This window comes from Crinia signifera, chromosome 1 (genome assembly GCF_055691185.1).
Source record: "Crinia signifera chromosome 1, ASM5569118v1, whole genome shotgun sequence".
In the NCBI taxonomy this organism is placed as follows: domain Eukaryota; kingdom Metazoa; phylum Chordata; class Amphibia; order Anura; family Myobatrachidae; genus Crinia; species Crinia signifera.
Window position 1 is genome coordinate 380,070,094 of NC_139217.1, and position 26,006 is coordinate 380,096,099.

Here is a 26,006-nt window from a genome sequence, read left to right on the forward strand (position 1 = left end):
GCCCACTGCAAATACCATCTTTATTGGGCATCTTCCAGGGATCTCAAACCCTCCAACTCCAGGGACGCATACAGCAGCATTTCAGAGACATAAGTATCACCTCCTTGTCCAATTTTATTGTCATTGTTACATTATATTGTTATCTATTTATTATCTATGTCATTCCAGCTGTTATTTTAACTTATATTTCATTAAATTTGTACTATCCAATTGATCCAGTCCTAGCGCTCCACCACCTTTATTCTTTATTCTATATCCCCAGAGGGTTAACACCCCTCAAGCAGGAGCAGCTTAGCAACACACCCCACAGGGCGCCTATTCCTACTCTGAGTACCCCATCTCGAGTACACCCACTTTTTCTTAATCTTACACATCTATTAACCATACAATATCTATATCTATAGATATAAAAAATACTGCTCATCCGATACCAAAGGGATCCAAAATTAACATCACTCCTTAAATCAGATTGTTAATGATATCCGCTGGCAAAGGAATACGACAGATCGCAAAGGAAAGATTCTTATTTTATATATATTTTTTGGAGGAAACTAAAGCCAACAATTTATTTTGGATATTTGAGGGTGGATTAATAAATAAAGTAACAAGATCTTTCACTGCATAAATGTATTCAACTGGTATGAATAAGTAAAACCAATAATATGGCTTTGATCAGTGGTCGAAGTGGAAATTTTGAAGTGGGGGGTATGGAAAAGTAAAGAGTGAATATAGTGCGCACCTTCGGACACCCCCCTGTCCATCAACGTCCCCTGCCAGACTGCCCCGTTGTACAGGGGTATTACAAAAGCACAATATGCGCTGCTGAGTGATCAGAGAGCATCCTGAGGGGGAAAAAAAAGTTGTTTTTTTTATCTTCAGATAAAAGTGGCGGTATGGCATACCCCCGTATACCGCCCCACTTCGACCACTGGCTTTGGTACATATTATTATTCCACATAGACAAGAATGAGGATTTAGCATTTTTTTCGAATGGTACAGCAAGGTAACTATCCCAGCATAGAAGAAATCAGTGTTAAGTGCCTAAAGCCAGGACATGATGGCTTGCTTAACCTTGCCGTCTGTTGTCAATCGCTTTTAGTTGGTTAGGAATATAATCGAACTTGAATGTGTCCTCCAGAATCCCACCTTCAATGCAGCACAAACGGTGATCTGTGGTGGACGTGCTTGACTGGCAAGATTGCCATGCAACAAAAGCAGTACACCAAAAATACAAGGGAGACATGTTGCTATCACCATACACCTCAACAAGTTGGTGATCAATTTCATCTGCTGATATGCCGTTTAGATGCAGAAATCTGATAACACTATGCACCTCAATGTTTATCCATGTTTCCACCAGTCCCGCCATCTTCTAACAGATGTTGGGACAGTACAAGTAATGAGAGGTGCAGTTCAATGGCCAAGTGGGAAAGCAGTAAGACAGTACCTGCTGTGGTCTGGAAAGAGATTAGAATAAAATAGACGCGCAAGACGTCTTATTACCTTACTTACTGAATCTCCCTTGTATTTTTAAAGCTGCAAATATGTATGCATTAAAGACAAAAAAGGGCCAGCAGAGCCTTGTGATTGGCTCACCAGCTCACATACCCCTCTCCACTGCCAATTATAGGTTACAGAACCAGCAAAGCTGAAGATAAAAGGTAAGACGAGCTGTAATACAAAAAAAAATAAAAAATCTATGATATTATTATACTGCCATATAGTTACAAAACTAATAGGCTTATCAAGAAAATGGTCTATTTAGCAATACATAAGAACCACACAACTAAGTGCAATAGAATGCATTAAAGATTTCTCCTGAATAACTTTAGTTAGCGATATGCCACATTAAGTCAATGTCCACGTTATTTAATTCCTATTACGCTTAAACTAATTGTAAATTAGATGCACTACTCTTTTCCATGCTATGAAAGGGTGTTTAATCTTACACAATGGAATGTTGATGTACTTATAAACTTAGTTTCTATACTATGAGCACCATTCATGGAAACTGAACCTTAGCTGTGAATAGAAAATGCTCACTGTAACGTGCCTATCTTAACAGTGCTTGTACAAGATCCTGCGATCATCTGAAATAAAAGGGTTTAACATTACACAAGTGCATATATAATAAATTAAATAGTATATTAATAAAAATAAACAGTAATGCTATGCTTAAATATTAATTCATGGTTCCAGCTGGGGAGCATTAGAATGTTCAACCAAACTCTGCTGATTGATGAAGTCAGTGTCTTCTGGGTATTGAAGCTGTAGTTCTTTATTAGCAATGTAATGATTTCCTGCAAACTCTGAGAAGTAAAGGCCAATGTCTGGGTGCAGGAGTCGTCCTGGAGCCGGATGAGGTTCAAGATTCTCTGTGAGTCAATAAAGAAAAACGCATTAACAAGAAAAAAGAAGACTGAAAAAAAAAATGGAAACGATTAAGACAGAAAAAGCAAAAACACACTAAAAAAAAGTCATGAGAAAGCGGTATGTACAGGTACTGGCAGGTGGCAACACTGTACTGTGATGTCTTGGAGATGGCAAGACCTGCATAAAAGCAATGTTGGCTGGTTATGGCAAGGCAATGTTAAATTTCGATGGGGCATGATAGAAACGGGTACATTTACTAAGATAGGAGCGCTATTGAAGTTGGGATGTTGCCCATAGAAACCAAACAGATTCTACTTTTTATTTATTTAGCAACTTCTAGAAGATCCTAGATGGAATCTGATTGGTTGCTATGGCAACATCCCGTCTTCACTCTGGGAGTTTTGCTATGGGCAACACTCCCAACTTAGTAAATGTACCACATAGAATTTGACAGCAGATAAGAACCACTTATCTTGTCTAGTTTGCCCTTTTTTCCTTTTTATTTTTAGTCACTTCATCCATATTTTTATTTCTTTGTAAAGATATCCCAAGTATGTTTAAATTGCATTACCACCCACAGTGCAGAGGTTGACCATGGGTGCTTAACGATCGTGACCAGTGGTTCCGCGCCAGTATTGTCCATGGTATCAGAAGAGCAACATTGGCTCAAATCACATCCAACATTAAATGTAGGAAGTACCTGGACCTGGTGTTTATACAGTGGGTCAGTGCAGTGGGATATAGGAGCAAAAGATCCACCAGAATGCCCCAGTTAACACTACTATACTGAACCCAGTGCCTCTCCTGCGCTTGTGCCATTGTGAATTGGACCCTGGGAGGACTGGCAATACATGGTGTGACCAGATAGTCAAGACTTCAGTTGTTTCAGGCTGATGGTAGGGTTCAGATGTGGAGCAGACCCCATGAGGCCATGGACCCCAGTTGTCAACAAGGTGCCATGCAAGAGGGATGCAGTCAAAATCCCGACGGTGAAAATCCCGACAGGGTCATAATATCGACAAGGACAAAATCCCGACAAGGTTAAAAACCCAACAAGGTTAAAATCCCGACAAGGTCAAAATCCCGACAAGGTCAAAATCCCGACAAGGTCAAAATCCCGACAAGGTCAAAATCCCGACAAGGTCAAAATCCCGACAAGGTCAAAATCCCGACAAGGTCAAAATACCGACATATAGAATGTACAGGTAAAACAGCCAACATGACTGTGTCGACAGGTCGCGATGTGGACATGGTTTTTGGACACGACATGTGCTGACAGGGCAGTATTTCATGCCCTACCATCCACTAGGGCCTGGTGGGAGAATAAAATAGTGTGCCGAGCGCAGCAAGGCACCGTGCCCAAAGCATCGCGTGCGAATCGAGCGATGCGAGGGGCTGCGGTTCACTTCCAACTGTGTCCATGTCGACCGTGTCGACATTCGGGTAAAAAAACAGTGAAAAAACCCATGTCGAACTCGCGACCTGTCGACACAAAGTCATGTTGACTGTTTCACCTGTACATTCTATATGTCGGTATTTTGACCATGTCGGGATTTTAAATGTGGGGATTTTGTCCGTGTGGGATTGTAACTGTCGGCATTTTAACCTTGTCGGTATTATGACCCATTTGGGATTTTGACCCTGTGGCTCCGGGACTGTGTGGTAAGTTTTTCTATGCTTAATCAATAACTGTGGTACAGTTTTTTCTGACCGGACCCCACTGGCTGGTGGAAAGATCCCTACAGTTTGGGGAACATGGGAGTTTTAGACATGCATGCTATAAACTCTGCAGGGTGCCCAAACTTTTGCAGACGCCATTTTTTGTTTTCTGTTATTTTGAAAGTGTAAATGATGGAAATAAAATCATACTTTTTTTTGACATGTTATAAGAATGTCTAATCTGTAATTTAATGCTTTTGGAGGTTTTTCCATCTTTCCTTGGCTTCTTTTTGCACATTAAAATGAATTTAAAATGATTTTTTGCCTGGGGTGCCCAAACTTTCGATCCCCACGGTATGCAATGTCAGCCCTATATCATATCACTAGGTAGATTTTTTCCAGCTATGTTGCATTATGAGGAAATTTAATGCATATATATTTCATATAATGTAGCCTGGAGTAGAACAAGACTCTGGGGGCCAAAAGGCAAGCCAAAGATAGGACTGCTACATGTGGACTATGCATTGATGCCAACATGCTGCATTCTTCATGCATCTTTTTGCTAGGCAGCTTATCCCCGTGCTGTTACATCAGACTGCCTCTCTCTCATTGGTGGTAATAAAGTCTGTGCTCCAAGTAGGTATAATGAATACTGTGGCCACACAGCAAACTTAAGTCAGCACAAAATTATGCATAAACATCTACACTTCAGATTGATATATTTTTAACACTATAGTCACCTTGACTACATACTGTATTGATTAAAAAAAATACAAGCAATGCAGAATGATTTATAGATTTAGCTACATATGCTGCCTTACTTTGTTTGACAAACAATGACTCCGTGGTTACTATTTACTGTTTTTACCTATTGCAAACATTCTTTTCCATGAAGGTGAAAAAAGCAAAATAAAATAAATGAGACCGTCTAACGTGCCATGCCTCCAGACTACAGTCCTAGCCGGGACTGATACACACATCATGCAGAATAAGTGAAAACCAGCATATATGTTTCTATGTATTTTGCTTGCTCTATACGTCTAGCACTTATAGGATGGATTTAATTTTGGCTACATCTTTTGGAATTGCCAACTATAATAGTGCAATTGGTATCAACAAAACTGCTCACCCTGTGCAACATAACTACAGGAGCCGTCCTCCAGCAGCACGCTGTAAAATGGCTGGTTCGCGCCCTGAGGGAGTTGATTTACACCCAGGTTTTCAATCCAGTCTGGTGGCATCATACATACCGGATCCCAGCCGAAGATGACACAGCTATAATCATACCTACAACCAATGAAAATGTGAAGATGTAGTGGAAGACAAAACAAGAAAAAAGCCTGAAGGAGCCCATACACGCTCCGTTGTACCAGTCCGTTTTGTACTTTTAAAGTACACATCGTATCGGATCGCATGCCTTGTGCATGCACTGTGATCCGATGCGATGTGTACCTAGTACAAAAAGTATGTGCAGCACATACTTTTTGTACCGTACTATGTGATGCGCGGGAACGTGCATCGCATAGTACAGAACGGAGCCGGTCCACAACGGACCGTGTATGGGCTCCTTTAAAGTAATATACAGTATTACAATGGAAGAGAGCACAGCTTATCCATGACATTTAGTAACAACTAAAAATGAATATAACTTCACAAGTACAATCAAACTATAAAATACACCCTACACAAACAGTACAACCCCTGTGATACAATATCAGCACATGGTTATCATAAAATACTAAGTGTTTTGTTCAGGAAGTAGAATGCTACCCTAAAAGACATTACAAATTAAGCATTCATCATGTTGCATTAGTGAATTTCAAAAACAACACATTGTTACCATGAAGCTTCGTCCATTCCAGTGAAAAAAACAGCATTGTTACGCAACGCCAGCTATACGCCAGTCCTCGTCACAGAAACCTTGCTATACAACGCCAGTCCCCGTCACAGAAACCTTGCTACGCAACGCCAGTCCCCAACACAGAAACCTTGCTACACAATGCCAATCTCTGTCACAGAAACCTTGCTACGCAATGCCAGTCCCCAACACAGAAACCTTGCTACGCAACGCCAGTCCCCAACACAGAAACCTTGCTACGCAACGCCAGTCCCCATCACAGAAACCTTGCTACGCAACGCCAGTCCCAATCACAGAAACCTTGCTACGCAACGCCAGTACACGTCACAGAAACCTTGCTATACAACGCCAGTACACGTCACAGAAACCTTGCTATACAACGCCAGTCCCCGTCACAGAAACCTTGCTACGCAATGCCAGTCCCCAACACAGAAACCTTGCTACGCAACGCCAGTCCCAAACACAGAAACCTTGATACACAATGCAAGTCCCATCACAGAAACCTTGCTACGCAACGCCAGTCCCATTCACAGAAACCTTGCTACGCAACACCAGTACACGTCACAAAAACCTTGCTATACAACGCCAGTCCCAGTCACAGAAACCTTGCTACGCAACGCCAGTCCCAATCACAGAAACCTTGCTACGCAACGCCAGTACACGTCACAGAAACCTTGCTATACAACGCCAGTCACAGAAACCTTGCTACGCAATGCCAGTCCCAATCACAGAAACCTTGCTACGCAACGCCAGTACACGTCACAGAAACCTTGCTATACAACGCCAGTCCCATCACAGAAACCTTGCTATACAATGCCAGTCCCTGTCAAAGAAACCTTGTTATACAACGCCAGTCCCCGTCACAGAAACCATGCTATGCAATGCCAGTTCCGTTACAGAAACCTTGCTATGCAATCCCAGTCCTGTCACAAAAACCTTGCTATACAATGCCAGTCCCCGTCAAAGAAACCTTGCTACGCAATGCCAGTCCCTGTCAGAGAAACCTTGCTACGCAATGCCAGTCCCTGTCAGAGAAACCTTGCTACACAATGCCAGTCCCCGTCACAGAAACCTTGCTACACAACGCCAGTCCCCGTCACAGACATGTTGCAACACAAAGCCAGTCCCTGTGTTAGACATACTGTATAATTACACAACAACAGGGTTAAACATGGGTCTTTAATGCTGGTCATATACATAATGCAAACCGATCCCTGAATCTTAACATTTTGCTAATCAATCAAATCTTTGTGCGGCAGTAATGTTTCAAATTCTGATAACATAATACTGGGGAGTATTCCCCTCTCTGAGTAGATGGGAGTGAAGTGCATCTATAGTAACTGTAGAACTATGGGCCTAATTCAGACCTGATTGCACAGCTGTGAATTTGCACAGAGGCCAATTATCGATTATGCATGCATCTTGGTTGCAATGCGTGTGGGCGACGCAGACCTGCGATGAAAGCATGTTACTTTTTTTTTTTTCTTTACAGGAAGCCGCTGTTTGGGGGAGGTAACCACAGGCATGCCCAAGTGTGTTAGGGGAGAGTGTGTGACGTCATCTCCAGCCTCGATCAGGCTGATTTCATCACAGTTCAGGGCTACTCAGAGCTCAGGGCTACTAATGAAAAATCATTAGATGGCGAGAGGCTTGTGAATGGATTTGAAACTATTCCTAGGGCAGGATTTCACTCTGGCAGGTGGCGTTTACCGAATCGCTGGCTGCTGCAAATAAGCAGCCATGCCATAAGGTCTGAATTTGGCCATAAAACCTAGCAATTCTACAACTGGCATGGTTGCCCTTTAATGCAGGGATGGGGAACCTTTGGCCCTCCAGCTGTTCTCAAACTACAAATTCTAGAATGCTCTGCAACAGTTTTGATAAAACTGTAGCAATGCATGCTGGGATGTGTATATGTGTATTGCTAAACCTAACACTTTAACACTCAGATACACATTGATGTGAATGTACAGAAACACAACAGCCGCACACTGCTTTCAGCACTGGACATAAAAATAGCATGCAAAGCAGAGAAAATGTAAGAACATTGCAAGAACAATGCTTCACCTCTCAGTGTAGAGGAACATTTGTATAAATATTGGAGAATATTGTTTTTCCAATATATATATATATATATATATATATATATATCTATCTATATCAAGAGAAGGACCTGTCACTCAGGACTGACGTGAGCTGCGTTTCCGTGTGGCTTGCTCTGTTGCCATGAGTCGATGGTCTGTGTCGACACACAGACATCCATGCACAATATACCAAACGGACAAAGGCACTCAGAGGCTTGATGCAGGTGAAAAAACTGGAGGAATTTTTATTCCATTGCCTGTCTACGTTTTTATATATATATATATATATTATATATATATATATATATATATATATATATATATGTACGGAGGGATATAGAAAGCAACATTTGGCTATATGTGTAGGCTTTGCAAGGCACTGAGGGGTAAACGTATGAAGCTGAAGTGGTATCTATCCCCACAAAGTACATTATGTGCAAGATGATAATGCACTAGCCAATCAGCTCCAATATGTAAACTGGCCATTAGGAGCTGATTGGCTGGAGCATTATCACCTTGCACATAACATTCTTGGGGAAAGATACCACTTCTCCAAGCTTCATACACTTACCCTTAAATAATATCCCTTTTACACCCTGGGTCTTCGGCGGGTCAGACCCTGATCAGCGGTCGTGTAAATGGGACACGCCATGTCCCTTTACACGGGACTTCTACCCAGGTCCTGACCTGGGTAGAACACAGCTAGGACCTGGGTAGAGTGCGGTGTAAATGGGTACATCGGGTCATCCGACCCAGCTCCCATTTACATTAATGGGGGACGTAAAACCCGCAGACCACAGCGTCCGCAGGTTGGATGGGGGGGGCCACAGACAGCCTGTGCTGCTGTCTGCTATACTCTGCAGACAGCAGCGGCAGCGGAGGAGGTGAATGGATGCCTGTGTGTGGCATCCATTCACCTCCCGGATGACGGCTGGCGGGGGTGCACGGGGACTGGTGGCAGCCCAGCAGATTACCTTAGTGCTGGGCTTGCCCCAGCGCAGCGGTCCGGGGGTGGCGATCGGCACTTGGAGAGGATGTCCTCTCCAAGTGGCAGCTCAGGAACCGCCTGCGCCGGGAGGGGCACCGGTGTAAAAGGGACTAAATGCGGGTCGTACCCGGCTTGAATCTCGGTCCAAAAACTCGGGTGCGACCCGGCGTTTTGGTATAAAAAGGGGATAACTAATCATCCTGAAAAAAGGTTCTCTTTAAAAAAGTCAGTCCACACAGTCTCAAGCGCTCTCCCCCTGCAGCTGCTGAATCCCAGGTGAAAATATTCAATCAATGATTATTTCAATGGACAATCTCTATGCAGAAACAGGGATTATCTGCAGCGCTGGGTTAATGTGCAATTCTTTATATGGGGTTCGCAGGTTTTCAAAATTAACAGATTGTTCCAGAAGTTTTTTCTTCTTTTACTTAAAAAAACTTTTATTTATGAAGCCAATATATATGCAAAAAAAAAAAAAAAACTTTTGCCAAAGATATAAGTAAAAAACTTTTTCCAAAGATATGAATAAAAAATTGCAAAAAATACAAAATATAAAACACAGTATACAGTCTTGTTCCTTGCAGAAAAAAAGTTTTAAAATAGGCTCACCGGACCTCTCGGGGGCAGAATCTCCTACCACTTAGATGTTTCTCAGTGGGATTTCTTTAGCAGGATGAAATGCTGCTCCTTCACTGGTACTCTTCCCTTCAGGCACCACACTGCCACTGTGGTGACCCTTCGGGTTTTCCCTGTGTTTGGATAAAGTATTCCCTCTTGTGTAGGAGATAGGGACAGGTAACCCTTAGAGCAAAAAGAACACACAGCCTGCGTTCCTCTCACCAGCCAGCACCTGCCTGCGCTCGCAGTCTGGCAGGGTCACCGGGACGCTGATCTTTAAATGTATGCTGTGGGGCTCCGATGTTATCTGGATACCTCTCCCAGGCTTCACTTGAATGTATGTGAGCCTCTCGGGGTGCGATTGTATATACCCCGGTACTGCTCCCTTGTGTCTGGCGGCTTTTTACTTTTCTGTGAGCTCCAATCTCCAGCTGCTCATCTACTAGTTTCAACCTCTTGGGTCTTTCTCAAGATGCAGCTGGAGAGTGTAGCTCCTGATTATTTATCCTCCCTGAGAGTTCCGGTTATATTTTATGTGTAAGAATTTTTCATGCTTTTTTATATGTGTATACAACTTTAAGAAAGCCGGGCAACATGTACAAGAAAGAACATGAAGCCCAGGAACAGGCAAACCGGAACTCTCAGGGAGGATAAATAATCAGGAGCTACACTCTCCAGCTGCATCTTGAGAAAGACCCAAGAGGTTAAAAACTAGTAGATGAGCAGCTAAAGATTGGAGCTCACAGAAAAGTAAAAAGCCGCCAGACACAAGGGAGCAGTACCGGGGTATATACAATCGCACCTCGAGAGGCTCACATATATTCAAGTGAAACCTGGGAGAGGTATCCAGATAACATCGGAGCCCCACAGCATACATTTAAAGATCAGCGTCCCGGTGACCCTGCCAGACTGCGAGCGCAGGCAGGTGCTGGCTGGTGAGAGGAACGCAGGCTGTGTGTTCTTTTTGCTCTAAGGGTTACCTGTCCCTATCTCCTACACAGGAGGGAATACTTTATCCAAACACAGGGAAAACCCGAAGGGTCACCACAGTGGCAGTGTGGTGCCTGAAGGGAAGAGTACCAGTGAAGGAGCAGCATTTCATCCTGCTAAAGAAATCCCACTGAGAAACATCTAAGTGGTAGGAGATTCTGCCCCCGAGAGGTCCGGTGAGCCTATTTTAAAACTTTTTTTCTGCAAGGAACAAGACTGTATACTGTGTTTTATATTTTGTATTTTTTGCAATTTTTTATTCATATCTTTGGAAAAAGTTTTTTACTTATATCTTTGGCAAAAGTTTTTTTTTTTTTTTTTTGCATATATATTGGCTTCATAAATAAAAGTTTTTTTAAGTAAAAGAAGAAAAAACTTCTGGAACAATCTGTTAATTTTGAAAACCTGCGAACCCCATATAAAGAATTGCACATTAACCCAGCGCTGCAGATAATCCCTGTTTCTGCATAGTAATCATCCTGAAGGCTCAAGGATAAAAAAGAAAGTGTTCCTGTATAACCTGCAGATGCAAAGTTCTCCTACCTCTTGTGCCGCACTATCAGTCCTACGGAATAACACACTTCCTTCTCACTGGACCTCAGCTTAACATTTGGACCACTGTCCTCTTTGCGTCTCTCTATATGCTCCAAAGTATGCTGGACTAGATATGCCACAGCACCATGCTGCGAAGGGTCCAAGGCTTGAATGGTCTGTAGGATATCCAAGACCTAGAAAATAGGAGTTGTAACAGCAAATTGTTACACACAAAGATGCACGCCGAAAATGGACATTTCTTTACGGTGTATACTGTACATCTATTTCCTGTATAGGCAAATGGTTAATAAGCCCAAGTTGTCTAAAGTTTAATGTTGCTGACCCCATCTAGTGCAAACATATAGCTCAAGAAGTGCACATTTAATTAGAGAGGCTTATGAGGCCACCAGGCTGCAAACATCTTCAGAATGCAACGGTTCATTATAGCCCCCAACATCACACCTTAAACTCACACTGAGTCGTATCCTCCCAATCTCTTCCCAGATATACACCCACTACACCTAGATGGTAAACTCTAACCAGCAAGACCCTCCACACTCTTGTCCTCTCCCTGCACCACTCCTGTGACCAGTCCTCTCCCCTTTACCGTCAGACTCTGATCCTTGCTATCCACCCCTCTCAGGGCATGGAGTTGGAGTACTACTTTTTATAACATCACTCGATTTGTTCACCTATTATTTCACTGTTTTCTCTCTTTGGAGCAGATGTATTAAGCCTGGCAAAGTGATAAAGTGGAAGGAGATAACGCACCAGTCAGTGTTTGAAAAAATGTTAGTTAGGAGCTGAATAGCTGGGGTGTTATCACCTTCCACTTTATCACTTCACCTGGCTTAATAATACATCTGCCCCTCCGAGCCATGCCTGTTTGAAACTTTTTTTTTCTTTCTCAGAATGATTTTTCTATCAATGTACGGCACAATATACATTTGGCAACAACATATAACAAAGAGAATAACTACAGCAGGTTGAAAAGGGATACCATTCTGCACTGCAACTAACGGCAAAATACAGAACCCTTGGTTATCAGTAGAGACAGGATTATATGCATTTGCATATTTTGCCCATTCTCACTGGTTATTGCATATTTTACCTAAAATCTAGTGATGGTGCATATTTTAGGCCCCGTCCTCTTCCCACCCGTGTGTTACAGCACTGCTGTGCCCTGCTGCTGCTGGCCAGGTAGTGGTAGAGTGTGCAGGCTGGGGCAATATGTGCACAGTGTGGGGTACCTTGGATGTACGCTATGTCTGACACTGGCTGCCAATCCATGTTGATAAAAGTCAGTCGGGGGAAGATGCTATTATGAAGCTTCTGAACCTTTGCCTGCCCCTGGCCTGGGACTTTACACCAAGATACAGACTTCTGCAGCAGAGGAGGTGGGCGGAAGGGTTGTGACATCACACGGAGTGGAGGAAATGCCGTGTCACAGTGAGTATGCGGCGCAGGGAGGAAGCCTTCCACTGCGCCGCCCTCACACGCTATGCTGACATTTGATCCATCGGCGCTGGAGATGAGGGTCTGTGTAGTTGATGCAAGAAGAGCTTTGGACGCTGCAGTATGCTGTAGCAGCCAGGAAGAAAAATAATCCTGTGTACAGCACTAGACATCTGCAGATGCTGTGGGCCTATTTTTGAGGTTTATTTTCAACTAATTGTATGCTGGTTTTTAAATAAATAAGTTTAAAATTACTTTTTTATTATTTAATGTAGCATATTTTAACACCTTTATGCATATTTTAAGTATTTTTCATGCATATTTCAAGCTTTTTATGTTGCATATAATCCTGTTTCTAGTTATCAGAGACACAGAGCTCATTTCAGAATATCGGATCAGAACTGTAATCAGAAATAAAGCCTTTAACTATACACCTTTACTTTTAATAACTATGGGGTATATTCACTTTTAGTTGAAATCTTGTTGAAAAGACAGCAGTTTCTGACTTGATTAGGTCGGAAGGGGTTCCGATCTATTCAATAATGTCTGTTTTCTTCTGACAGGTAGGAACCACGTGAATTGGTGGCATAGGCGCGGATCCATGTGCTTTTGTAGGTAAAGTGGCCAAATCTGACAGGTTTTGGCCCTGTTTTCAACAATCTCAATCCTACTTTTAAAAAAAAGATGGCTTTTGGCAGGGAGGACGGCACCGGGTGAGCAGCAGCTGCTCACCTGGTGCTATCCTCCTGTAGCATCCCCAGTCACTCACCCTGTCTCGCCATCGGGCCAGGTGAGCAGCATCCGTTGGGCTGTGTGACCAAGATGTAAGCGGTTTCAAATGGTCATTACCAACCTTGATTCCTGAATTGGTACAAGTGGAACGTGGTAACCGGCAACTGTGGGGGGGGGGGGGATTCCCTTAAGCAGCGAAACGAGTTAGAGATTTATTCTGGACTGGACCAGCTTATTCACATTGGATACAAGTCATTTGGACCTTCTCAGCTTTTGGTTGGTCTTCTACCATCTTCACCGACTCAGCTTTTGGTTGGTCTTCTACCATCTTCACCGATTGGGACCCATCCCATCTCCCCCCCCCCCCCCCCCCCCATCCAGTTGACGGTCACCCCCATAGTTACCACGTTCCACTTGTATCAATACAGGAATCAAGGTTGGTAATGACCATTTGAAACAGCTGCATCTTGGTCACACAGCCCAACCAACTTTGAGGACACCTGTTGCACACCATCCCTGAGATTGGAAACCTCTAGCGGCGTGGGAAACCCCTGGCTGTCTCACCATCCAGCCATTCCCTACATCTACCGGGTCTTCGCCATTTGTGGCCCCACTGCCGTACAACATTTGAGGACATCTCTGCATTATTGCCTTTAGGGATTGGACATTTTCAGCTACTTGTGGTAACTATTAGCCCAGTGGGCAACTAGACCTTCCTCCCACATCAGTTACATCTCTGACCAGCTGAGACTGAAAATCCACTTTGTCACACTTTCCCAATTGTCTGGTCCAGTTCCTTCCCCCATACTTTTAGTGTATATTTACCATTTTTATTTCTCGCATCATTTATTGTCATATAACTGTATGATATGATTTTTTTAAATTGTTATTAAACATGCTGTACAATCTTTCATCAAACCAGCACCACTTCTCTTTTCTTGTTGCTCTTGTTTCATTGGGGCGGACAGCCCCATTGTCAAGTGGCAGCTCTTAGCAGAACACCCCTGGCAGCACCTGTCTGTGCACCTTAGGGAGCACACCCAACCCTCATTAATTGAATATACCCCTATATGCCTTTAACTATACGTCTTTACTTTTAACAACGGTACAAAATAACATATTTCATGCTTGTAATTATAAAGAGCTGGCCTATTCTACCTGTCTGTACAAGCTCTATGTCTATGCTAAAATACCTTTTCAGGCCATAACCCCAGGTGGAAGTACAGTCTGGCCTGCAGCAATAGGTGCTGCACACTGTCCGGATACATAGTCAGGTACAGATCCAGGGAAACTCTGAGCAGCATGAAGCTCCGGTCTTTGCTCTCCCTAAAAGAAATAAAAGGAACCTGGTGGGAAGAGTTTCGTAATACAAACACTTTATAAGCCCATCTTATTGGTGACCTTTTGGATCTGGATTTAAAAAAAAAAAATGATTGTTTCATCAGTGACCATTGCCGGTCACTGATGAAAACAGGACACAGCAATTTGGTCACTGATCGATATATCACTCAGCGAGCAATCGCTCTGTGTGTACGGAGCTTAACACAGCATCCATTATCAGCCTCACCATCCTTATATACATGCTTTGGTTTGTCTAGCTATTGTTAAAATGATAAAAGGCAGTCTACTCCAACCAGCGGCATATTATCATCTCTCAATGCCCGCTTCTGAGGCAATAATTATTTTGCTGGTTTATAAATATTCTATCCATCACCATAAAAGAAGTTTGTGTGAACTCACACCATTCCCCCACTTCGGCAGTCCGAAGCAGCATTCAGATTGAGAACCACAGCATACTTTCCTTCTCCCTGTCCCCTTCTAATTTGTGCCAAACCATAACCTTCCTATCAGTCTAAAGCCTCCAGTTAGGATTGCGACTTTCACACTGTACCGTAGACCTGGGAAATTCCGGGAGCAGGGCTGTGAACCGATGACAAAAAGTGCCAATACTATGAAGTGATTATCAGGTTCCTACCTCTTTCCAAGGTTAAGAAGGTTTCCCACCATGCGTTGTAGGACGTCCTTTGTGCTAACAGCAGCATAGAACTCCTCTGTCACATGCTGTCCTATCATGTATTCGCATTCTTTTGCAGTCAGGCATTTACCATTTCCAAATGCATCCACGTACAAATAGTCTGTGATGTCTGAACTCCTGTGGGTTACATTCACAAGGATAATCAACACCGGTAGTGATCGATAACATGTTATATAATGGAGTCAGTCCCTTTGAGACATGCAGCAGTCATAAGTGATACACATCTATTAGAACACTCTCTCACAGCAGTCATCAATGAATACGCGTAAACAACGGGGGGAAAAAAACGCCACCAGTGACCCATATCATACAAAACAGTCAGATCGCAGCATGGAATGCCCACATTGGGTGATATTCCAAATATATTCCCCAATAGGAGGTCATAGGATTTCCTGTGTTTAATGAAAAGTCACAGTTATTCGGTGGCCAGAACAGTTCTGTATCAGACTGTCTGTGACAGTCAGATTCTGCCATCTCAGCACATTTCACTATGGGCAACCAAACAGATACTATCTATTATCTTCTAAAAGGTGGTAAATGAATTGAAGTAGATTCTGATTGGTTGCCCATAGCAACACCCCATCTGAACTCCCATATTAGTTACTTTCCCTCCATGTGTGCAGACATAAAAGTCACTTTCACAAGGGACAGGTGAGGAAGGCAGTATACAATTTATTTTTATTAGAAATTAGGACATGAGGAATTCAACCTTCTGAACCTGTATCTTATAGAGGAATTGGGACGTTTACCCCTGGGCACCTTGGCACCATCTGAGCATGAAGTGGTGAGGAAAGTTTACTGGTTCCAAATGCACTCCCAGCCGTTCAGCGAGGGTGCGATATAATACACAGAGGCTGATGGGGATTCCGGTCCTACTAATGAGAACCTATAAAACAAAGTTAAGAAAAAAAGTATTAGCAAAATGGTTTCCGGTAACTATACAGAATACAATATAGTAAATCAATAAGATCAGTAACCATAAAATTAATCTTTAATTTTATAGTAAAAGATGTCTAAACATATCACAAATATAAACTGAAGCAACATTAAATGCTATATCCTATGTTGAACGTTTAAAAAAAAAAAAAAACACAACACCATCCATTTGCACTATTAGCATTAATTACAAAATTAAGAAATACATTTAATCCAAAAGCTGGGAAATGAATGGTATTAACCATTAGTGGACATGGGACCTAAAGGAGGGAAGGAAGACAACAATGTGGACATCTGTCAAATGTCAACACTGACATTGTAGGGTGACATGGAAAATTGTAGTATGAAAGGTAGTACTTTGCACATTCAGATAATCATGTGCTACAATAGAGCCTGACAGGAAGCCACTGCTGCTAGCATAGACTTTGTTCAAATAATATTATCCCTAAGGAATACGATCCTAGGAAAATTCAGGTGCCGTATATTGTAACTGTCTACAGTATTAGTGACCACTTCCACTGTGTGTGTGTGTGTGTGTGTGTGTGTGTGAGTGGCGCAGTGTGGATGGAGCAGGAGTCCCGCTAATGGAGTATATATATATAGTAAGGTTGGGGAAAACACACTCTCTTCCTGGTTATAATGGTCGGGATGCCAGTTCTAATCAGCATATATCATGCCATATCCTCACTGATATCCTAAAACCACCTGTTAAGCCATAAAAGATAGTATTCAATGACAGTCACTTATACTTATTGAATGCTGGGCAGTAGCTGAAGAAAGCGAATAACCAAAGTGAATCCTCAGAACAGCTCATTCTGAATGGAAGTTCAGAAAGGGTGAGCGACAAGACACCCAGAAAAATCTGTACCTTAAAAGAAGTGATCTGGAGGCCTAAATCCTGACCCACCTGCAGAAAGGAGAACAAGGGGTTGAAGGCTCAGAATGCCACACCAAGTGGGTCAGCCAAATATGTTGATACATTTCTGCCAAAGAATGTTTCCGGCCATTCAGCATTGTACACATGACCCTCCTGAAATACCTCTCAGGATGAATAACTCACTAGCAACCTCATCAAAGCATAATGGGCCAGATCTAGATGGAAGCACAGACCCCAAAACAGAAAATTGAGGCATTAAGGCAGATGCAGAGAAGTATCGATGTAGAGGCCCAGAAGATCTGCATACCACACCTGCAGTGGTCAATATTAAGCCACCAGGATCACTGTGCCACCCTCCAATTTTACACTGCAGAGTACCCGCTGGATCACCAAGACTGGAGTAAAAAGGTAGATCAGTGTAATATTCCATGGCGCCACCAGAGTATCCACAAGAAGAGCATTGGGACTCCTGTACTGTGTGAACAGTACCTCAGTAGTTGATGGTTGTGCCGAGACACCATTATATCTATGTCTGGAAGACCGCAACAGGCGACTATTAACTGGAAGGCGTCTGAATATATATACAGAGAGCTTAGGGAATTCACTTCCCAATTCTGCATGTCAGGAATGAACACTGCTGACATAGCCATAAGCAGTGGCGGAACTTGTACGTGGTTGGCCCAGGTGCAAAATATAATCTGGGCACCCCTCCTCCACTCTAACCCTAGTTCACAATATGCCACAAAGCAGTGGGTGGCAGCAGTGGGCTCATTAGTTCTCATCGGCCCTGGTGAAATGTACCTACTGTACCAATGGTAGTTCTGCCTCTGGCCAGAAGGTGACACTCAGCTCATGAGCAATGGTTTATGTGTAGGATACAGCTGTCGCATTGTCTGACTGCACCTTGACCGGATTCCCCCGAAGGGGAGGTTGAGTCAAGCAATGAGCTCTTTATACCGCCCTTAGTTCCAGGACAGTGATGGATAGTATGCTCTCACCGGCCATGGAACTTTTTCAGACAAAACACTCCCCTAAAGAACTCCCCCAAAAACTAGCATGGAGAGCAGGACCAAGCCCTGTATTCAAAAGGGGTGGCTGATGTTCAGGTGGAACTAGTGTAGCCACCATAAGAGGTAGTGACAAACCGCCTGTGCGAAAATGATAGTTTGCTCCCTGTGGTGTCAACTGGTCAGCAACTCTAATCAAGGAGGCCAGGAGTGAAACTATACATTACTTTATCACGTCAAATGTGGGGACTAATGAACCCAGGATCTGCATGCTGGAATTGATCAACACCTAACAATGACTGAGGAATGTTGCAACCTCTGTTTGCAGGGCCTACACACTGACTGTGTGTACACGCCTGTAAGATTAATGTGGCTACTTCCTCCACTGGTGTCAGAGCTGGGCAGATGATCGCTGATATCTGAGGGCAGCACAGGTAGCTCCCAGTGAATTGCTGGTAAGGGAATAGCACGAGGAAACGCCTATGATTGAAAATTATGCAACTTGGTTAATTTCCATGGCAATGGGAGACTTCTTGTTTTTCAACCATTACCTATATAATTTTCAAGTACCCCCAAACGGCCTGCAGTGTACCCCCAGGAGTAATAGAACCCCAGGTCTGGAACCGCTGCTCTAGAATATCCACCATCAGATGAATGAATGAATGAGGTCCCTCAGGACATCCAGACACTGGGCCAGGAGAAGGCTACCCATATAAGGATATATTTTAAAGCTCCTTTAATGAATGTGTGTAGTCATGACCGCCATGATCTTTGTGAACATACAAGGGGGTGTGGACAATCCAAATGGTAATGCCTGAAACTGGCAAGGCAAAACCATGCATTGTAAATGATTGCCCCTTTGAAAAAAATCCTCAGAGTTCAGCCGGCATCCTGCACACTCACAGAACTCGGTGACGATTACATTTGGACACGGAAGTTTTAATGTTAAATTCAATGTCAAATAATTTGAGATAATCCCTCTATTGAAACTTTCATTAAAATTTGAATACAAAAAGTCATATTAGTAAAATCAGAAAGTGTTTTACTATGAAGCCACTAAACGAGATTAGTCATAAAAAGTTTGAGGGAAAATAGATAAATTATTATCCGCCCATGATTGTAAGGGTTGAGGAACAGTTGTTATTAACCCCTTCAGTGGTAATCTCGAGAATTTTCCTGGCTATGCCTCAGTGCCCGGACTGGCAAGCCCGGAAAATTCTCGGGATTGCCGCTGGTCAGCACCACTGAGATGATAGCTGAAGTCATCTTCAACGCTGCCCAGCTCCGGCTGCACATCCCCTTCCCCCCGTCCCAATCCCCCACTGTGTAGTATGCGACGGGAATGTAAAGTCGCGCCGGGTTGTCGGGGAGCAGGGCTGGGTAGCGGCTGACATAGTGCTCAGCGGCGCTGCCCGGCCCTGGGACACAGGTGGTGGTTTTTTTTTTAGGTAGCGCTCCCCCTAAAAAACTCGCCTAGTGGGGAGCACTACCTTAGGAAAAAAACACCACTGAAGGGGTTCATTGATGTGATTATATTTCTGACCAATTGAATGTGACATTATATTGACATCAGTTAAAAATCAGGATGGTGAGACATCTTTGAGGTTATACCAAACAGGTACATAGAAATTTAATTAAGCATATTAATTGCCAAAACCACAGGCTGAAATTAATTCCAACAGTGATGGATGTAAAGACATTAATCCGCCCTTTAATCCATTAATCAGTAATAAAAATGGTGCTGCAAATAAACATTTTTAATGGTATAAGATCATTAGTATTCAAACATTTTTGCCATTTTTTTTGCCAGGCGAAAAAAACTTCACTGATTCGCCAATAAGTGTCAATCACAGGCGGTTTTGCTTGTATTTTAGTACCTAGTCTCTCATACCTTTTCACAAGACCCTACTTCAACACCAATTTACCGAATTCTACCATACTTGTGGATTAACTGCAAATTCGCTGATCCACATGATTATTGCTCTTGCCCGATTTTTCCAGGTGAAAAATAGGCACGATGATTGAATGGGGCGAATCTAAATAGCCCTAAAACCTGGCGAGAATTGCAGATCTTTTGCCTGCTGAAAAATTTGGCATGGATTGATTACTTTACCCCCCCCCCCCTCCCCCAATGTATTAAATGTAAACAGTTCATAATCCTACCTGGTGCATGTAAGAATTAAGGGGGTTATAAAAGTCAGCCACATTTCCTTTAAATTTCATCTCCGTGAAGAGGACATGATTCAGGGCATCCAGAGCTTGCCCTTGTAGGTCAATATCTTCTAAGCTGGATGTTTCACCTGCAGCAACAATAACATACATGTCATTATATACATGTGCAATAACATTCAAAATACAAAAACAATATTTCTTCAAGAGCAACATGCACAATTTCCAAAGTCTAGCTACTTTGCGGATGCTACTTAATCACAGCTACATCCATTCTGTCATATCTATTTCCCAGAAACCCTCACTCGTCTGCCTTTCTGAAAACCTTTCTTTTGACTTGCTTTTCAAATTTTTTATTCTTATCTCGTATCGTAAAGAACACCTGCATATTATGAACTCTGCTACATGCCCTGTTGGATCTGTGTCATGAGATGTAAAGTACCAATGGCCAGTACCGGATTGAGCTGGATTGGTACTGTGCATGCGCGATATGGGTGATGCATTGTAGTGTTCACTCTAGGATTTTTTTTAGGGCAGGGTGCTGACCACCGGACAGGGCACTTTTTTCAATTGGAAGGGCACACTTACGTTAGAAACAAAAAAAACAAAACAAACATATATAAAAATTTGCACACTGCACTAGGATTACACCCATTAAACATTGTCATACTCTGCTATGCATATTACCTATTCTGTCGTAATGACAATTACACATTATGGCATACACTATAACGCCTCTTACACATTATACCACACACCATAATGCCCATTACACATGATGGCATACACTGTATTACCCATTCTCAGCTGCATGTCAGCGCATGGGGAGCAGCGTAAGGGTGCACAGTGTCACACACAAAAAGGTCAGGGTGCATTTTGAGGTTTTAATGGGCAGGGTGCGGCACCCTGCAAAAGAAGCTTAGAGGGAACACTACGTTGGAAAGAGGGGGCCCTAGACTGCACACCCTGTAATGAGAGGTGCTACCTTGCTGAGATGTATTTTTTCACAATTTTTTTCTTTTTGACACACCCTTTATCACTATTAGTTGCTTACACATACCCTACATTCTATGACACTTTACACTCTATTACACTTCACAGCTATATTTTATTTATGTGATGCCCTGGGGTGGTTTTGTTGGACTGGCTTGGGGGTGCCCTGCACCCCAGGCATGAACCCCATGCTAGGGGCCTGCTCTAATGGGGAGACCTTAAAGTGGTGAGCAGGTAGATATATTTGGCCAAATGTATGCTAACATCCTCATAAATGAATTATAAAAGGAATACACGTTAGCAGTAATGAGTGCATAGTGCACCAGTGGACACTACGTTGGCAGACACACAATGGCTGGAGATGTCAAAACATTGACAGACACTTGTGAGGTGTGATGGCCTCAGTTTTGAGACAATTAAAGGCCATGATCTCTGACAAAAGATATAGATTTTCTGTTCTTTCGTCAATGGGCAGTTATCACCCACAAACGCCGACTTTTTTGTCAATGATCTGGAGTACCGACAGTGATAAAAAAATAGTAGTAGAATTTTATTGCAGGATGGCCTCGCACATGCGTACTGCTGTGCGATCAGGTCTAAATAACATTATGGGGCAGATTTATTAAGCTCGGTGAAGTAATAAAGTGTCTAGTTTTTATCACCGGCCAATCAGCTCTTAACTGTGAAACTACAGGCTTGGTTTGAAAAATGACAGGAAGGAGCTGATTGGCCGTTGATAAAAACCAGACACTTTATCACTTCACCGAGCTTAATAAATCTGCCCCTTGGACTTGTCTGTATCTTATTACGTTACAATAGTAAGCTGTCAAAATAAGCTCCAGCTATACAATCTTTACTTTGTACCTCTAACATGTCTGTAAACTTTGAAAGCGCACTAAAATATTAGCATTCTGCATGTGTTTTTTTATATGCATGACATAGAACAGGGGTATGGAACAGCAGGGCATGCTGAGATGTATAGTTCCACAGCACTGTAGCTTATGTGAAGCTATACATATCAGTTTGCGCTAATTTCAAAGGGCACATTTGGATGGAAGGGCATACTGGGATGTGGGGTTCCACAACAGCTGGATTATCAAACGTGGAAATTTAGAATAAAGCACTGAACTTCTGGCTGTTGACCACTTTACATTACAGTATCTGTAAGTTGCTCTACAAACCTGCCTGCAGGAACAGACTAGGATGTCTGCTGTTCTTCCCACACAAATGGGCTTTCACCTTCCCCAAGATATCATCAACCTGTGTTTGAATGCATTCAAGGCTCACATCTTCCAGAGGGTTACAGTACTGATCAATGAGAACGGCACCTAGAAACAGAGCGATTAGTATATTCATATATCCAGGGCTATTTAAAAAACAAAATACAATATATCAACCCATACCCTGTACTATCATTATTTCCAATCATATTCTACATTGTGGTGTGTACTGTTCTCTTCTTTGTACACTCTATTACTGTTACTTAATACATTAGTAAGAACATGGGCTTTTCTTTGTATATATAGATCTCTACCACCCTAAAAAAAAATCTTCAGTGTTCTGTCCCCTGATGCATCTGTCTTTATTTACTATGTACTTATCCTAAATTGCCTTGTACTGTAATTAGTTTTTTTTACGTATATACAGTATGTATTGTTAGGTGCTGCGGAACCCTTGTGGTGCCATATAAACAAACAAAAATAATAATAAAAGGAAGTCCACCACTCTTTTCAGCCACCTACCCATCTGCCGCTGGAAACTTCTGCGGCTCCCAGCATCTTCACTGCCATGGGCCACCCAGAAGCTGCACCTCTCTTCTCTGCTAGTCAGGAGTGTCACATGACTCTGGTTGTATGAGCCATCTAAAGATAAATTGCATGTGCTTAAAAGAACATGCAATCTGCTCCCAATCCCAACTGATCTGACGTGCAGCACGTCAGATCAGAGGACCAATCCTCCAATCTCTCGGGGCCAGAATTGTATGATTGAGTGCACATGATGTGCACACAATATGCATACAATCCATTTTACAATCCATTGAGATTGTATGATTGGGTGCAATGTCTGATGTAAGGCCACCTTTAAGGTTGTTATAAAGTTAAAAGAGGGGTAAAGTAGATGGGCCAAGTGGTATTTTTCTGCAATTAAATTCTGTGTTTCCATGTTAAAACATGATAAGCCATGTACACACTAAGCACAGATGCTCACCCTCCGATATCAATAATGATACGGGCGATAAGCCTGGGCAAACGTTATTGTGCGTACAGATTGAACGATATTGGTAAACAATATCGTCAGTGACATCACCCTCCCCCAGCTGCTGCATGGCTTGTTGATGATATTGTCAACATTGAGCATGCAGCACAGACAACAGGGATGGGCAGATTAATCATGGAATGCGCATTGTTAAGAATATAGAACGTATACATTAAGCTATTTTTTTAAGATATATCGCTCAGACAGGTCAAATTGAGCGATTTTTTTTAAAACGTTGTCTACTTTGTATGGGTCTTAAGGGAGAAGTTTCATTGGGACTTTCATTGGGTTGCCCCCACCCTATGGAATGCCCTTCCTGGCACAATAAGACTATCTACTAGCCTCCAAACTTTCATGTTCCCTGAAAACTCACCTCTTCAGGCAAGCCTATCATATTTAAGTTCTACATGCATAACCCTCTGAGGCATTTATGTATTATATAGCTTCCCTTCTGGACGTGTAACTTGGTGGGACTGCTGTGCTATTACTGGCACCTGTCCTTGTGTTTCCCTCCTATGTCCCTATAGATTGTAAGCTTGCAGCAGGGACCTCCTACCTCTATGTCTGTCTGTTGTTACCCAGTTTGTTTTATCACTGTCTACTATTGTAAAGCGCAACGGAATCTGCTGTGCTATATAAGAAACTGTAAATAAATAAATAAAATGAAAGACAGCTCCCTATAATTGTACACACTGAAGAGTATGCTGACACAGAAGCACTAGATAATTAAAAACCCGATCAGATTAGATCCTTGTCCAAGTACACATTAACTGAGACTCACTCTTCTACGCACGATTTCTTCCATACTGCTAATGGCAGAACAACAAAAAAGCAATTACAATGCTCATGAAAATATGAGGCGAATGTTTGAGTTGTGTATTGAGGTAATTTTCCCATATTAGGGGACTAAAATACGAACCTTCTAAGAGAACTTGCTCGTCTAGAGGTCTCTGGAGAAATTCTTTCAATTTACTTATGGTAGCCTCTTTTCGCATGGAATAAAGGAGTTTCTTTGCACAATACTTCTGTGTCAAACACTTCCTAAATAAAGAGGAGTCAGTTGCACATCAGAAAACTAATCTAAACAAACTATTCAACATTTCACATCCATATATTCTTTGGGCATGGATCATAGGATAGACAAGCATTAAGTCGACAGTCATTAGGTCGATCACTGAAGGTCGACATGGGGTTAGGTCAACGGCCAAAAGGTCCACATGGGGTTTTTCACTTTTTTTTTTACCCGAAAGTCAATATGGACACTAAAAAAAGAGTACCATGTCCCTTGCGTGTCTCTGTGTGCTCACCATGCTTCGGACATGGGGCCTTAATGCGCTAGGCACACTATTTTATTCTCCCGGCAAACCCCAAAGAATGGTAGGGTATGAAATACTGCCTGTCTGCTCATTGTGTATCTCAACGAATTACACACCCTACCAGCGGTGACCTATTTCTTTTTTTTTTTTTTAAGCTGACATAATATTTGATTGAATAGAGGATTATCCTCAGAAGTGAAACGGACTCTGTAAGTGTATTTTTAAACAAGTGTTGTACAATGTATCTCATATTATGTTGAACATGGTTGCAATTGTTTCTTTTGTATTAGAATAAATTTCACTTTTTATGCTTCATTTTGATCTGAACATAGCGCTTCATTATATCCATATATCTTTCATTCGTTTTTGTTGAGTGTCAGCTCCTCCTTTTTAAGGTGAAGCTGCAGCACAGATCAAAAAAATTATAATTTTTTTTTAATTTTGCACACATAAAAACAACCAGCTCCATCACAACTCTTGTACTTTTTGTTTCCACTACATCAATAAAACTTACTTACAATGGACATTATATTGCTGCTGTCCCAAGTACAGATGTGTCCTGCTACATTGTTGCTGCATATTGCAGCTTAACACAGGGGGATCGTGATGCAATCATCAGCGCGACATGCATCACTCCTTCGCAGCCAAGCCGGGTCCCATTAAAATGAACGGGAGCTGCATGTGTGCCCAGCTCCCATTCACTTCATAGCATAGTTTCGAGCACTATGCTATGAAGTGAATAGTGTCGAGCAGGCTATGGCGCGTATTATAGTGTTCATTCTAGCACTCGCCATATTTAAAAACCCATGCAGTTCCTCCTCCCTGCCTGGGGTGTCGCTGTCTGCTGTAGTGCTTCTAGCAGTGTGGTCTGTATATCAGCACTGATATGCAAACCAGACCTGTGCTAGAAACACCACAGCAGACAGCGACACCCCAGGCAGGGAAGAGGAACTGCACGGGTTTTCAGAGATAGCGGGTGCTAGAATGAACACTGTATTATATGCCGCACTGGCAACACCACAAGTGGGCTTATCTGTATTCCAAACATTTGCACGAACATTATAATGTCTATCTGGTCAGTATCACTTCTCTGTGTAGCGATTGAGAACTCTGTGGCACCTTATAG

The 26,006-nt window shown here is 42.6% G+C and overlaps 1 protein-coding gene across 1 annotated transcript in view; it reads right to left on the bottom strand.

Moving 5' to 3' along the window:
* Window positions 1-1,796: 1,796 nt before the first annotated feature.
* The window catches only part of FBXO21 (F-box protein 21), a 31,820-nt gene continuing 7,610 nt past the window's right edge, over window positions 1,797-26,006 (bottom strand). The window contains exons 4-12 of the mRNA XM_083151456.1: window positions 24,484-24,605; window positions 22,490-22,636; window positions 20,310-20,446; window positions 16,076-16,212; window positions 15,267-15,443; window positions 14,485-14,617; window positions 11,114-11,298; window positions 5,162-5,319; window positions 1,797-2,375 (exon numbers count right to left, since the gene is read on the bottom strand). Of these exons, the coding sequence (XP_083007582.1) occupies window positions 2,188-2,375; window positions 5,162-5,319; window positions 11,114-11,298; window positions 14,485-14,617; window positions 15,267-15,443; window positions 16,076-16,212; window positions 20,310-20,446; window positions 22,490-22,636; window positions 24,484-24,605 (1,384 nt within the window). The 3' untranslated portion in view covers window positions 1,797-2,187. The remainder of the gene's footprint in view (window positions 2,376-5,161; window positions 5,320-11,113; window positions 11,299-14,484; window positions 14,618-15,266; window positions 15,444-16,075; window positions 16,213-20,309; window positions 20,447-22,489; window positions 22,637-24,483; window positions 24,606-26,006) is intronic.